Consider the following 15348-nt stretch of genomic DNA (forward strand, 5'->3'; position numbering starts at 1 on the left):
GATTAAAAGCGGCTTTGACACCTTCTTGATTACTAGAGCAGGAGCTCAGCGTTATGACTCATCCGGCCTAAGACTTTTATGTGCACGCTCCTTGACCAAGCGCTCTCACGTTTTATGAGATGTCAGATGTCCCTCGTTTTATGAGGCGTCTCGTACTCGTTGTACCAGAAGCGGTCCGACTGATACAGCTCTAGCTTTAATAAAGTGAAAGACGTGTGTGGGGGATAAAAAAGTTGCTCTGTACAGGAAAAAAATGCCTGCTTTTAGCTCTCAGTGTACTGAAGAGACTCTGTGTTTTTCATATGTAGCACGTGTACGTGTGGCGTGACAGCAAATCGTTTCTTTCACTGCGCTGCTTCATGAGGCGAAGCTTTGCATTCTCTGGATTTATATACATCCATTCACTGCTTCTCACCGCTCTGAAAATTGCCTTTTAGGGTTAGGTTCGGTTAAGCTGTCATACAAAGCGATCTGTTAAATTAAAAAAAAAGATCAATGTTGCAACAGCCACTGTTGATTTCAGCTAGGACGATGAAGCTTGTGTGTGTTTACGCTACGGACGGCAATATAAAATAACTGTGAACCAGCCGTGTAAATCTGCGAGCTGAAGGCTTCCTATGGGAGGGCTGCTGTTTTGTCATATATTACAAATAATGGTCATTGACTCAGTCAGGATTTTTCCAAACATATCGCTGCGGAAACTAATCCACAGCACGTTCGGGATTGTAAGCGCACCAGGGATTGGTAGATGGGTCGAGAGAGGCGTTTTACTTCAGACGTGGAGAGAGGAAACTATCCTCCAGCTTCTCCTTCTTAACCTAGAGATGTGCTGACAGCTTTTGTCAGACTCCTCTCATCAAAATGCCACGTTGCAACCGTTTATCTAATATAGATCCCATTAAAAGTCCACTACTATCATAAAGCTAGGCTTTAATTTCATCAAGCACTTACGCTCCAAACTGTACGGCTCTGCGTTTAAATAATCCAGGCGCTTCATATATTAGAGCTGAAATATTCCTTTTAGAGAGAGGAAGTTTTTTTTTTTTCTTTTCAAGCTATGATATCCTTGGAGCTGGATCACATTAATAGAGTCGATCTGTCAAAGTAAATTTGAAACTGGTGGCAGATTCGGTGAGACAGAAGTGGTGGGAGTTTTTCCACTTCACAGCTCAAGGGTTTCATCCTGAGTTTTTGGGGTTTGTCGAGGGTTTGGGTTTCTTGTGGGTTTCCCAGTTTCCGTCTTCCACACAAAAACATGAACTGCCCCAAAGTGTAATTGTGTGAGTGTGTCATCCGGTGTCTTGTTCCTCTCTCATCCTTATAGTTCCCCTGTCATCCTTATAGTTCCCACCTACCCAAGATGAAAATGAACCAAATATGAATAAGAAATAAATGTCTGTCAGGACAAGTGTCCCGGACGTGTCGTTCCTCTTTTATGAAAGACGCAACGCCTAAGAAATAACCCAGTGTCTGTGCTCACTCAATCTCGTTGGCAATTATGTTTGTTTGCCTTTTAGAATCCCCTCCAGAATAAGGCTCATTAAACTATGATGTAAACTATAACACACAGCCACACGCAGCCACACGCAGCCCTGCCTTTGCTGCATTTCAAGATATTCTGCTGGAATGCACTCGCCGATCCCCTCATAGCTCACCCGCTAGGTGAAACACCCTGTAATTGAGTTTTATCAGGCCGTATCAGTGAACCTCGATAGCAGACTGGACGTTCATCCCTCCTCCATCGCTCGATCAGATCAGGAAGGGGGTCATTAACGGTTTCCTGGGAAGTAACACTGGGTCAAAAAGTGATTTTATTAAGCAGCGACTTATTATGAAACGGCTACACGGCTGATTTTCTAATTACGGAGTAATTAAAGGGAAATGTACTTTTTGCGATTTTGTGCATAAACAGCACTCGCACTCAGCTAAAGTCTAATCTCTGGAACAGCCACAAAAACCACAGTGTAGCTGATAGCAGGATGATGAATGCAAGCAATACACAGTGGAAAGAAGAGAAGAACCAAGAGCGCTCAGTATACAAATATGTGCGTATGTGTGTGTGTGTGTGTGTGTGTGTATGTGTGTGTGTGTGTGAGTGAATGTCCTTTTGGCCTCGAATACCATGATGAAAAAAAAAGCAATACAAATCAAATCTATGTTGGATGTGTAAGATTTATAAGTGTGATAACTGCCAGGAAGTGAAATACAGGCCCCCCTAACCAAGCATTACAGCTCGACAAATCCACAGAGTAGTAAGCAAACGGTCCAGGAGAAGCCATAGTTTGGAGAGATTTTGATATAGAGTTTGGTGTGTACTAAAGAAGGGCAACAAGGTCCCATCAGGCCTTGCTGTCTATATCTGCCCGGTGTGTTTGTGTTCTGTTTGTAGGAATGTTCGTCTGGGTTTCTGGAGTGTTATCAGATTATCAGGTCAGTGCCCACAGGGTGGGGTTCAGTTCGGCGGTCTGTAGGGGGTACTTTTGAAACGGAGCAGATACACACACACATTTCTAACAGACCCTGGTTTATTTGACGGGCAGCTTGCATACATCAGGTGCTGTAGCCCGAGGTCCTCCAGCCTCATCACTTCCCACCCCTAGGCAACACGCTTCCCTTTAACCCGCACAAAATCTATTCTACCTGCACAGCCCACTGAAAGTCAAGCAGAGTGTGAAAATGAAGACACATCCATCTCTGTTTTGTTTGTTGGTCTGTTTGTCTGGGGTTGTTTTTTCTTTGCTTTGCTTTTCTCATCGAATCTGAGAAACCATCCTGTCACTGATCTTGTTGAGCCTCTGCAGTTTGCCTGGAGTCCTCAGGCGAGCGTACTGTAACTCTATCTGCATATAAACACACACACGCGCATGTGCACACACACACACACACAGAGATAATAAGCTCTCTGAGACGAAGAGCAGAAAACTCATTCATCTCTCACGGAAAGACGCTGGCGGAGATATTGTACTACTACTGTCACTTAAAAGCGGTCCTTGGCAGCACTGTATTGTTTTTTCTTTCATTTGTGACACCGTAATCTGTGTTTTCACACATTTATCGTTAATCTTTTTGTTAAGGCGGGATTAGTAGGACTGAATTGTGATATTTTGATATCTCATGTCAATAATGTCATGTTAGGGTCAACAGGCTGAGTTGTTGATCAGAGGATCAGGGTTCAAGCCCCAGCACTTCCAAGCTGTCACTGTTGGGCCCTTGATCAAGGCCCTTAAACCTCTCTACTCCAACCTTCAATATTGTAATATGTGCAGAAAGAATTTCACTGTGTGGTAATGTCTATGTGATAAAATAAAGGCTTCTTCTTTTAAGATGATTATATTTATATCATTCGTACTGATATTTAATGCCTTATTCTTCTCCATGTGTTGCTTTCAGTTCCAGGGCCACCTATGAGACTGGTGTTCCCCGAGGTGCGTCTGTCGGAAGTCAGGGTGGTCTGGCAGCCTCCTGTAGACCCAAACGGCATCATTTTGGGTAAGACAGCACTGATCTTAAGACAACAACTATTCAGTTTTGTATTTTGTTCACAAACACACCTGAGGAAGTAGTAATCTTCGTAAACCATCTGCTCCACGTTCTATAATGTGACGCCTGAACACGTTGTTCCTCACCTTCCACCATCGAGAGCCTACCAGGATTTGGATCTCCAGCTGAGATCCATGAACTGTTGCAAGGTTAGGGAGGAGGAGAATGAGAGGAGGGAAAACACCACTTTAATAAAATTAGACTGATTAACGCCTCATAGTGAACAAAGCTCGGAATAGTCAACGCACTGTGTAGTAGTGTAGCACTGCTACAAACATATGCTGCTCAAAATCGTGACACAAAACAGGAAAACTCGATTTGAATGCACAAGCATGGAGCAAAAAAAAGGGCCCAAATGTGAGCTTTTATTTAATTATTTATTTATTTATTTAGTGTTTTGTGGGGGGGCACGGTGGCTTAGTGGTTAGCACGTTCGCCTCACACCTCCAGGGTTGGGGGTTCGATTCCCGCCTCTGCCTTGTGTGTGTGGAGTTTGCATGTTCTCCCCGTGCCTCGGGGGTTTCCTCTGGGTACTCTGGTTTCCTCCCCCGGTCCAAAGACATGCATGGTAGGTTGATCTCTGAATTGTCCGTAGTGTATGATTGCGTGAGTGAATGAGAGTGTGCGTGTGTGTGTGCCCTGCGATGGGTCGGCACTCCGTCCAGGGTGTATCCTGCCTTGATGCCCGTAGACGCCTGAGATAGGCACAGGCTCCCCGTGACCCGAGGTAGTTCGGATAAGCGGTAGAAAATGAGTGAGAGAGTATTGTTTTGTTTTGCCTTCAAACTGCTGACATCGCTTTATGTCATGTTGGATTGTTTTATTCATCGCCAGTCTCAACAGTCTGTAATCCAGTTTCAGAAAGGCGTCAAAAGACGTTCTCTATAAAAAATAAATAATCCAGCGCAAGCAAGCAAGCAATGCTGGGCGGGAGTTTGATTTTTGAATTTGCAGTAGTGAGAATGATCCTGCTTAAATCTGTCCCCAGCTTGCTCTCTCCACACCTCTTCTCTGAGCTGAGCACTCCCCTGACCTGAGAAACCTCGACTCTATAGTTTCGCGCGCGCCCGCGTTAAGCCCCGGAGCGGAACAAATGTAGACACGGACAATTCTTTCTCTGTGAACCCTTGTTAATTACCTTTCTTATAAGAAAGTGCTACTCCTGGGACCCGTTTTATTTCTTTGTGCTTTAACCGAACCGTACTTCAGTAGGCAGAGGAGATTCTCTTGACTTTTGTTCAACTCTCTGTCTGTAATTTGCCACGTGTCTTAGAGGACGATCAGAGAGAACATACATGGTGTTGATAATGAGGTCGTGGCATGGTTTTTATTAACGCGTTATATTAATGTTATTTACCAGACATCCTTATCCAGAGAGACTTACATTTATCTCATATCTAATAATTAATGGTTAAAGACTTTGCTTACATCTACCCCAAGGCTGGATCCGAACCTGCAACCTCTGACACGAGAAGCGAAGCTCATCCCCTTGAGCCACAGAAGCTCATGCTATCGTCCTATCAGAGAAATTATGCTGCTTTGTGCAGTAGCAGTAGCACAAAGCTGCTTTGACCTTTTTAAAGTCTGTATTATAGGAACAAATCATGTTTTATCTCAGATATCACTGTCTGACGATCCAGACTATCGCTCGAGCCTTTGGCAGTTTTGATTTTGTCTTCATGCAAAGCAAAACTCGGCTCCGCTCTGTTTTGATGCACAGCCACGGCATGGAAAACAGAGCTTGGCACCAACATATTGAGAGTGTGTATGCGTCAATGCGCCTGCATATAGCGAGGAGATGGATGATATTTCTCACAGCCCCTAATGCCTGGAGTGGACATTAGAATGAAATAGCAGTCTAAGAGTACTGTATGCTCCACCATGTGAGATGGTCTACCTTATTACTGTACAGCCAAAGGGCCAAAGCACCGAACAAACACACGGCATGATCGATGTAATCATGTTTCATCTCTGACTCAGCCAGGCTCGGCCCACGCCTTCCGATCTGCAGAGTTTCCCAGTAATGTTAGCATTTGTTTGCCACACTTGTCGCTCCTCCTGATGCTACACAGATGGAAGATTGAAGAATAATGTGACTAGCCATGCCTTCCTTCTGCACCTCTCAGCTGGAAAACAAAGACTTGTTCAAACCCTCCATTTAGCAATCACACAAGCCAGAAAACACTCCCATGTAAATATTATTAGCTTACATTACAGCGCGCTATGAGCGAAGCAATAAGCAAACATTTTCCACAACGGTACAGCGTCTGCTGACTGAACTGTGTTTTTTTTTGTTTGTTTGTTTTTTTGTTGTTGTTTTTAAGATACCGATTAGGAAAAGCTGACAGTGAACGGCTGGTTTATTTGTGGTTTATAGTGATAGCGGAGCGGTTTTTCCAAAAGCAGCGAGAACCTTTTGAAAGTCATTCATCATCCGAAATGTCTTAGCGTTGTAGGTGTTTTACTTTCAAACAGTTGCGTGGGATTGATGAGGAAATCATTTGTTGTTTTTGTTGTTTTTTTTTTTTTGTACTTCTGTCTGCTTTTGTTCTTTGTCTCCTCTGAAGTTTTGATCTGTTTTGAGCATCTGTTTAATTTTTTTTTTTCCGGTCGTCTGTTGTAGACGCAGCAACATTAATCCAGGTGTTTCAGACGAAGCATTCATATCATCATGCTATCTGTTTTTTTAGGGTATCAGGTAGCATACCGGCTGGATTCTGGAGATCCGAATAAGTTCACCACGGTGGAGGTGGACACAGATACCACACAGTTCACGGCCAGCGGCTTGCTCCCAGAATCTGCTTATATCTTTAGGATTTCAGCCAAAACTCAGCAGGGCTGGGGTACAGCCGCACAAGCTGTGGTCATCACTACAGAGATCAGAGGTGATTCTTCCTCTCTTTGACCATCTCGCTCTCTCTCACACACACACACACACACACACAGGCATACACACAATATATAGCGTAACCATCGATCTTTAATGGCTGCTTTATTTTCTGCCCTTGACAGGGTCACAGTGCTTGCATCACCTTTAGAAATACTAGACATTGAGTCAAGTTCATTTGTTCTCTTTTTCCAAATAGGGCAAAATTTGAGTTCATCTTTTGAAGATCTTGCAGTTAAGCTCTTTTAATCAGATTAATGGCTAAATGTAATCTAGATGGAGAAAGCCTCGGTTCTGCCATAGCGTAATGGTTCCTTTCTTCATTTCTGAGAAAGCTTTTTTAAAGAAACGTGTAAAGTCATTTCAGACTTTTATAGATCGGACCTGTTTAAAGAAATATCAGGGGAAGGCGATGTGATCGCTGATGCAGGGACCAGGTGATGCTTTGTCTTTTGCATGATCGGCATCTTTAATAGTGATCGATAGTGTCCACGTTTAAATAAACAATTATGCCTGTGTGCATCGATTCGGAGCGTTAAAATCGATGTGGCCGGAGTATCGTGGTGTCCCACAAGCAGACCACTGTCTGATGCAGTGTGATTAAGACTAGTCAGCGAGACGGGACTGACCTCTGCACTCCTGCTCATCTCTCTCTCTCTCCGTGTCTGTGTCTCAGAGCGGCCTCAGCCTCCACTGCAGCTCAGGGTGCCTCAGGACCAGGTTCAGTCACGCCAGCTCAAGTTGGACTGGGTGCCAGGGGGAGATGGTTCTTCACCAGTTCGCTATTTCACACTGCAGCTGCGCCAACTGCCGGATGGAGACTGGATCAAACACTCATCCTCTATTAGCCACAACAGCACCTCTTATGTGGTTCAATGGTGAGATTCTCTTCTTCCTTCCTTCTCTATCTGACTTTCTCTGTTTCTGTGACACTCTCGCTGTCTTTCTCTTTTCTTCTATCTCTTTATTTCTCTGACACTCTGTCTCTCTGTTTCTCTAACACTCTCTGTCTATCCTTCTCTCTCTCTGTTTCTGACACTTTGTCTCTCTCCTTTTTTCTGACACTCTGTCTTTCTCTCTGTCTCTGTCTCTGTTTCTCTGATACTGTCTCTGTTTCTCTCTCTCTCTCTCTTTCTCTCTCTCTCTCTCTCTCTCTCTCTCTCTCTCTCTCTCTCTCTCTCTCTCTCTCTCTCTCTCTCTCTCTCTCTCTCTCTCTCTCTCTCTCTCTCTCCACTATTTCACACAGTTTTGTGTGTACCCAGAGATCCAGCTCGAATTCCAGCGAAGGCAATTTTATCGCTCTAAACTTCATAAACATTTCCTTCATGTTTCTGTCTCAATGCTTGGCCTTGCCAGGCTGACAGCGTGCACTGAGAGTTATATGCCCGGAGTGTTGTTAAAAGCTTAGCAGGCCTTTTCTTTTACCTCCTGTTGCGATTTATGATACTCGAGCCCCGTTTGGAAAGCAGAGACCACTCCGCATTGTCGGCCCGCTGGTACACCGGCCCTGCATCTGAATTACGCTAGAGCCGCTGCCGTGATTATATGGCCAGTCAAGTGGCATTTTATATGCATTCAGAGGCCCATCTCATCTTGATTATGATGACTCCCCTCCCTCTGTTTAGGACTTTCTAACCCATCATCTCTTTATCGCCTTCTAAAGAGTTGAATAGATTATTTAAGCCTGATTTGTCGCTCGGCTCGTCCGGGCCCTGGAGGAGTTGCACACTGGGAGGCTTTTTGAGTTACATTTCCTGTCCAGCTAAGCAGAAACCTCATACACCGTCACCTCCTAACATTTCTTCTGCTTGTGGATCTGTTTGCTAGATACGATGTCAGATATAAAAAAGAGCTGCTATAAACATACTGATTATATCTTTCATTAGAGCTCAAGATAAGAAATCTTATGTGAATCGTGAATAGTAGTAGAAGTTATCGATGAAGTTATCGATGTGAATGTTATACTGACAGAGGTGTTAATGTTAATGTTATACTGACAGACGTGTTAATGTTAACGTTATACTGACAAATATGTTAATGTTAATGTTATACTGACAGACGTGTTAATGTTAATGTTATACTGACAAATATGTTAATGTTAATGTTATACTGACAGACGTGTTAATGTTAATGTTATACTGACAGACGTGTTAATGTTATACTGACAGACGTGTTAATGTTAACGTTATACTGACAGACGTGTTAGTGTTATACTGACAGACGTGTTAATGTTAACGTTATACTGACAGACGTGTTAATGTTAACGTTATACTGACAGACGTGTTAATGTTACACTGACAGACGTGTTAATGTTAACGTTATACTGACAGACGTGTTAATGTTACACTGACAGACGTGTTAATGTTAGCGTTATACTGACAGATGTGTTAATGTTAACGTTATACTGACAGACGTGTTAATGTTATACTGACAGACGTGTTAATGTTAACGTTATACTATACTGACAGACGGGTTAATGTTAACGTTATACTGACAGACGTGTTAATGTTACACTGACAGACGTGTTAATGTTAGCGTTATACTGACAGATGTGTTAATGTTAACGTTATACTGACAGACGTGTTAATGTTATACTGACAGACGTGTTAATGTTAACGTTATACTGACAGACGGGTTAATGTTAACGTTATACTGACAGACGTGTTAATGTTATACTGACAGACGTGTTAATGTTAGCGTTATACTGACAGATGTGTTAATGTTAACGTTATACTGACAGACGTGTTAATGTTATACTGACAGACGTGTTAATGTTAACGTTATACTGACAGACGGGTTAATGTTATACTGACAGACGTGTTAATGTTAACGTTATACTGACAGACGGGTTAATGTTAACGTTATACTGACAGACGTGTTAATGTTATACTGACAGACGTGTTAATGTTAACGTTATACTGAACGACGTGAACAGATATATTATGTATTTATTTTTATTGTGGTTGTATGAAATTGTACAGATAATGAAGTTTGTCATTTTTATAACAATAACGTCAGCTACAAAGGACTTGTGTTCAGTAGCCAATATGTTCAATATGTTTGGGTATATTTCATTGTAACGTGTGATTGACGTGTCGCTTCGTTGACAACAGTAAAGGTCTGTGTCCAGTGTGAGATAACTCAAGAGTTACACAATCCCCTAGGCTGAAGCCGTACACTTCATACAAGCTGAGAATGATGGCGACTAATGACATCGGTGACAGCAAGTACAGCCGAGAGACCGATGCAATTACGACTTTACAAGATGGTGAGTATAGATGGAGATGTTGCTCGTGTGCCCTCTGGCGCTACCTGATACAGTATTGATTCCAATAAAAGAACTGGAGAAGAGCAAGACAAGCCTCTCTTATCTTTCTCCCAGTCTAAAAGCATGCTGTGTTATGGAAATCGACTGAAGTTTATTGTTCCATTTTGTCAGCCTTTTGTGAAGCACTTTGTGCTAAATTGTAAAAGTATATTAAAAAAAAGGGGTGTCACGTGTAAATACAGCAGTCATGGATTTATTTTGACAGCCAGCTCAGTTCGAATTAAAAGGCACGTGCGTATTCTGAGCCACAAATTTAAAAAACACGTGAAATCCACTGTTTTCCACTCAGATACAAGCCAAATTTGTATGTTCAGATCTGGGCTTGTGACTCATTTTTCTATTTTTCTATTCGACGCCTGATATTTGTCATCGGTAGAATGAAAGCAGGTCAGTGTAGGAGAGGACCTGGATGTGGAACAAGTCTTCTTTCTTTGTGTGAAATCTTTTCCTTTCTGTCACAGAGCTGAATACGCTTAGAATAATGAATAGATAAAAATGTCCCACTTATATACAGTATATAAAATAAATAAATAAATTTACTGCAAAATCTCTCTATTGCTGACTGACGACCTTTCACCCCTCTCACTGGTGTCCAAAGTCATATGAAATACATATAAAGCCCTCCTAACCTCACTAATGTGATTTTATTTTTTTATGTGATATTTAATGTTCTTTAGATTATGAGCAAATCATAACTACTTGCAGCAGCTCTACTGGCACGCTGCTCCAGAAAGCGGCTTATTTATTTTGCTCTGAAGAAAAATTTTCTGTGAGAAAAATAAAAATCGGCAGCTTTCCGGTTCCTCCGCACGACTCCATGTATCTTCAGCTCATTCTCAATTTTATAGAGAAACACAAACAGCTCATTAATTTAACAATGCTGCAGACTTCCACTAAACTATGTTCCAATCTGATACTCCTGGGGATTCATTTATAAAACAATTACATGCATGAATTTGATCTAAAAAAAAAAAAAACTTAAAAAGGTTAAAAATTTATTAAATTAGTAATTATTAATTTGACAAGAAAACGTTTGAAGGTTTTCAATCTAAGGTAAAAACTAGAGATGAGCGGATAAAGCACTTCTGACGAGTACGAGTATTATACGAGTAATACGAGTCAATATCTGTGCTCGGATTGAATGAAAATCATCATTGGGTAGCTGATTGTGTCAGCGTTCTGTGATAGGCTAGTCACATCGCCCCTCCCCTACAGTGATAGGCTAGTCACAGCGCCCCTCCCCTACAGTGATAGGCTAGTCACAGCGCCCCTCCCCTACAGTGATAGGCTAGTGACAGCGCCCCTCCCCTACAGTGATAGGCTAGTGACAGCGCCCCTCCCCTACAGTGATAGGCTAGTCACAGCGCCCCTCCCCTACAGTGATAGGCTAGTGACAGCGCCCCTCCCCTACAGTGATAGGCTAGTCACAGCGCCCCTCCCCTACAGTGATAGGCTAGTCACAGCGCCCCTCCCCTACAGTGATAGGCTAGTCACAGCGCCCCTCCCCTACACACATACAGATGTATTGTGTTGCTGTGTCTCGCTCTGCTCACTCACAGTCACACACAGAACAGCTCTCTGTCTCTCCCTCAGTCACTCGGGTTCGTGGGTCTTTTCCGTTAACGTTTAGGGTTTCTTCAGCTTTTTACTTCGGGTTGTAACGTTAATAATACGTACTTACTAACCAGTAGAGTTCTGGTAAACGTGGGTTCGTTCAGACATGGTGCTTGCTTGGTAGAATGCGACTCGCATTGCGTCTCTGTCTGTCTGAGATTTATTTCTTTTTTAAACCTTCAGCTGTCTCTAACCAGTAACCAGACACTGAGTGTCTGACACGTTTTTGCTGTATTTCATAAAAACATAAAGGTAGTAAGCTAGTGTTATAAATATTACAAATTCATTATTACCGGTTAAAGCCCCGCCCATTTCAAGACAGGCCCGACCCACTCCGAGTACGGATACGGATACAGATAATTCATATGGTTAACAGATACAGATACAGATAATGCTGTACTCGCTCATTCCTAGTAAAAACTTTTTCAAGTGTCCTGGAATAATTAGAGAGCTGATTCGAGACTACTGTGAACTCTAATGACTTTTCTTATTCAAGCAGTAGGTAGTAATGCTTCTGTTGCCATGACAACAAGCGTTAAATAATTGAAATCAAATGTTTGCTTTAATATCTTCTGCGAATCGGTTAAATGCCCTTGTTGTTTATTGTAGTGTGTTTTAAGAGGGTTCAGGGACAGAGGTAATTCGAGGCAGGCTTTGAGATCACCACTTGATCTGTCTTTATTTTATCAGTTCACATTTTAGTGTACATAATTTAAATACATATACACACACACACACACACACACAGTGCGTTTGTCTCTCATCTCTCCCTGAAGACTCGTTAATACAATTCAGCACCGGTGTGTGATCCTTACCGTTCACGTCCCTCGGCTCCGCCCTCCGTTCACAAGAACAAAAAAGTTATGGCTGTGCTCTTGAGTGCCTGAAAATGAGCAAGGGGAGCCTCTATACAAAAAGTTTTGGTACGCTGACCAAAAGTATGTGCACCCTGGCCATCACACCCTGATCCAAAATGTTACCACAAAGACAGAAGCTTATAATTCTATAGAATATTTCTCTGTGCTGTAGATTTATATTTTCCCTTCACTGGAACTCAGACACTGTTCCATCATGACACTGAACCTGTACACAAAGCACAGAGCTCCATGAAGACACGATGTGAGAAGGTTGGAGTAGAAGAACTTGAGTGTCCTGCACTGAGCCCTGACTCTGACTCAACCCCACTGAACACTGACTGAACCCCAGACCTCCTCACTCTTACACCATCAGTGTCTGATCTCACTAATGCTCTTGTAGCTGAATGAACACAAATCCACACAGACTCGCTCCAACATCTAGTGGAAATGGTTTTGGAATGGAGACACATACGTAGGTATGATGGTCAGGTGTCCACATGCTTTAGACTCATTAAAAGTTCTTTCCATTGTTGCTTAACACTATTATGTCTAAGCAAATGCTGAGAACTTTTCTTAAGATTTAAGAACTCCAGTGAAATTTTACTATGTTTTATAATCAAGGCCCCGTAGACTGAAATCCCAGCCGTGTGAAACAAGCTGGTTTACTAACAGTTGAATAACCAAATCACTTGGGTTAGTTAGCGATAGCTATCACTTGGAAGATGCCAGATTGGCCGTCTGATCAGAAGTGATCGCTGAGCAAGGCCTTTAACCCTTAACTGCTAAGACGTATAAATGTGATATTGGTTGTTATTTTGTATTATCAATATGAGACAGAGTTATGAGATTAGGGAACTTCATTGTTATCTATAAAGTGCCAGTGTGGCTCCACATTTTTATTGCAGCTAAATAACGGCCACACTTGCAGCCACACTGGTCCTTTACACAATTTCTCAATAATAGTGTAATTAACTTTTGTTGTCTAAATGTCTCCCATCAAATACTGCGTCTTTATGTATTATATTTTAAATGATTCTCTCTCTTTTTTTCCCTGGCAGTTCCGGATGAGGCGCCGGTTATTCGGTCAGTGAAGCCTTCCACCACTACGTCAGTTCTGGTGCAGTGGCAGGTACAGTATTATTGCACTATTTTTTCCTTTGCTTCTTCTAATCAGCTTCAGGAAACATCACATGTGCGGAGATGCATGTTTACTCGCAGCATTTCGAGCATTCCAGTCAGATGAGATGGGCTGTCTTAGTGGAGATAATGGTCCGTTAAATCCACGCATTATGGCCATTATCTGTTTAATTATCTGGGTTTCATTGACGAACGGCGCTCTTCAGCAGGACGTGCCGAGGGGCTTGTCATGGTTCTCTTGGTATTCGTGCCGCAGCTTTGCATATCTGAGCCACATGAAGTATTGATAACACATTTTCACTAGGACTCAGGCAGGACCCGGATAATTAATACCCACGCAAACTCTAAAGGGATATTAATTAGCAGCCGAAACCTTTCTCCGCTGACTTATGAGGGCAGGCTAGTCTGTCTGACTGGCTGCTTTATCGGGGGCGTCGTCTGCTTGATTACTTTCAGCGGAGAGCTTTTCTTAATGAGCCACCAGCCCAGAAATAAAAATTTCTCCCATCTGCTTCACGGACTGGTTGCCACACAGACAGCACGCTAAAGAAACTCTCTCTACCGCCTGTCCGTCTTCTTTTTCCTCCTCCCATGGACCAGGTCTTTAATAGGGAGCACAAGGTCAGAGAGAGGAATGTGACCTTTAATTTAATCTGCACTCTTGCAGCCACCGAAGGAGGAGAGCGTGAACGGAGTGCTGGTGGGCTACCGGTTGTATTACCGTGAGCTTCAGTACGACAGCACGCCACAGGAGGCCAAGAAGAGCAGCAACAGCACTTCAGCACGGCCGGACCTGACAGGTAGGGACCAGATATCCAGTGGGCTACATACACACCATGACCTCAGAGACTGATACGACGTTTAAAAACAACTTCTTAATATCACAATAGATTGAGATTCTACAACTACATCTGACAAGTCTGGGATTTTAAGATTATTTTAATATATTTATCCAGAAGGTCACTAAAGTTAAACTCTTGATGTAAACATTTTCACATATTTACTGATACTATAACACCAAAGTGTGTCGTGTTGTGTGGTGCTCCCACATCTCCAGGATCCCTGGTTTGATCCTGATCTGTGGTTACAGTCTATGTTCTTGATTCTTCTTGGTTCTTCGGTTTATTCCAATAAAACTGCTGAGTGGTGGTTTGGCTTTGGGAGATTTCCCATTGTGCGTGTGTGTGTGTGTGTGTGTGTGTGTGTGCGTGCGTGCGTGCGTGTGTGTGTGTGTGTGTGTAACAGAACAGGCTTCTGATCCACCACGACCAGAATAAACTGGTTACATCTGCTTAATTTGAATGAATGAACCAGTTAATGAATATATATTTCTAACATTTATATTTCTAACATAAAAAAAACAGCAGAATGGACCATAAAACCTGAGATCACTAATAAAAGATCAAAGAAAGCAGGGATTTTTCTGTCTAATTTTTTTAATCTGTTAAACCGTTATACTTTCAAGTAACAGATCATTAAAGGCCACACAGGAATTAGAAATGTGTTAATACGCTGAAGCCGGTGGACAAAAGGCAGTAAAATTAATTGAGAATTTTCCTTACCCTTGTTCCTGAAGGCCAGAGAGTCATGTTCTCGGTGAAAACGAGCTCATTAGGTCCCTGGGCCAAGGGAGAGGACGACTCATGAGTAGGAGCTCGGAGCTGTTAGTACTGATCGTGTCATCTCACTTCTCTCTCCACGTTTAATTCAGCATTGAAATCTCTTTTGCCAAATTGGACTCATCAGTGTTGACAGCATGTAAACGCACCAGTGTGGATCGGCCAAGTACTAGCACGCCATTAACACTTCTCCTCTTTTTAACACTTCAAGGATAACTGAAGTGTCTCCTTTTTTTTTAGATTTTTCTTTCTCTTAGATTTTTCTTTCTCTTTTTTCTTGACCACCTATTTGTTTCTGACTCTCTCCCCTTTCTCTCTCTCTCTCTCCCCTTTCTCCCTCTCTCTTTCTCTCTCTCTCAATATCAT

General features: G+C 42.5%; 1 protein-coding gene across 2 annotated transcripts in view; it reads left to right on the forward strand.

The window, feature by feature from the left end:
• Window positions 1–15348, forward strand: part of sdk1a (sidekick cell adhesion molecule 1a) — a 264282-nt gene that overhangs the window by 230800 nt on the left and 18134 nt on the right. For both annotated transcript variants that reach the window (XM_060896811.1, XM_060896812.1), the window contains exons 28-33: window positions 3391–3489; window positions 6231–6425; window positions 7104–7305; window positions 9592–9695; window positions 13285–13355; window positions 14031–14163. In XM_060896811.1, coding sequence (XP_060752794.1) covers window positions 3391–3489; window positions 6231–6425; window positions 7104–7305; window positions 9592–9695; window positions 13285–13355; window positions 14031–14163 — 804 coding nt within the window. The remainder of the gene's footprint in view (window positions 1–3390; window positions 3490–6230; window positions 6426–7103; window positions 7306–9591; window positions 9696–13284; window positions 13356–14030; window positions 14164–15348) is intronic.

Source organism: Tachysurus vachellii, chromosome 21 (genome assembly GCF_030014155.1).
Source record: "Tachysurus vachellii isolate PV-2020 chromosome 21, HZAU_Pvac_v1, whole genome shotgun sequence".
Classification (NCBI taxonomy): domain Eukaryota; kingdom Metazoa; phylum Chordata; class Actinopteri; order Siluriformes; family Bagridae; genus Tachysurus; species Tachysurus vachellii.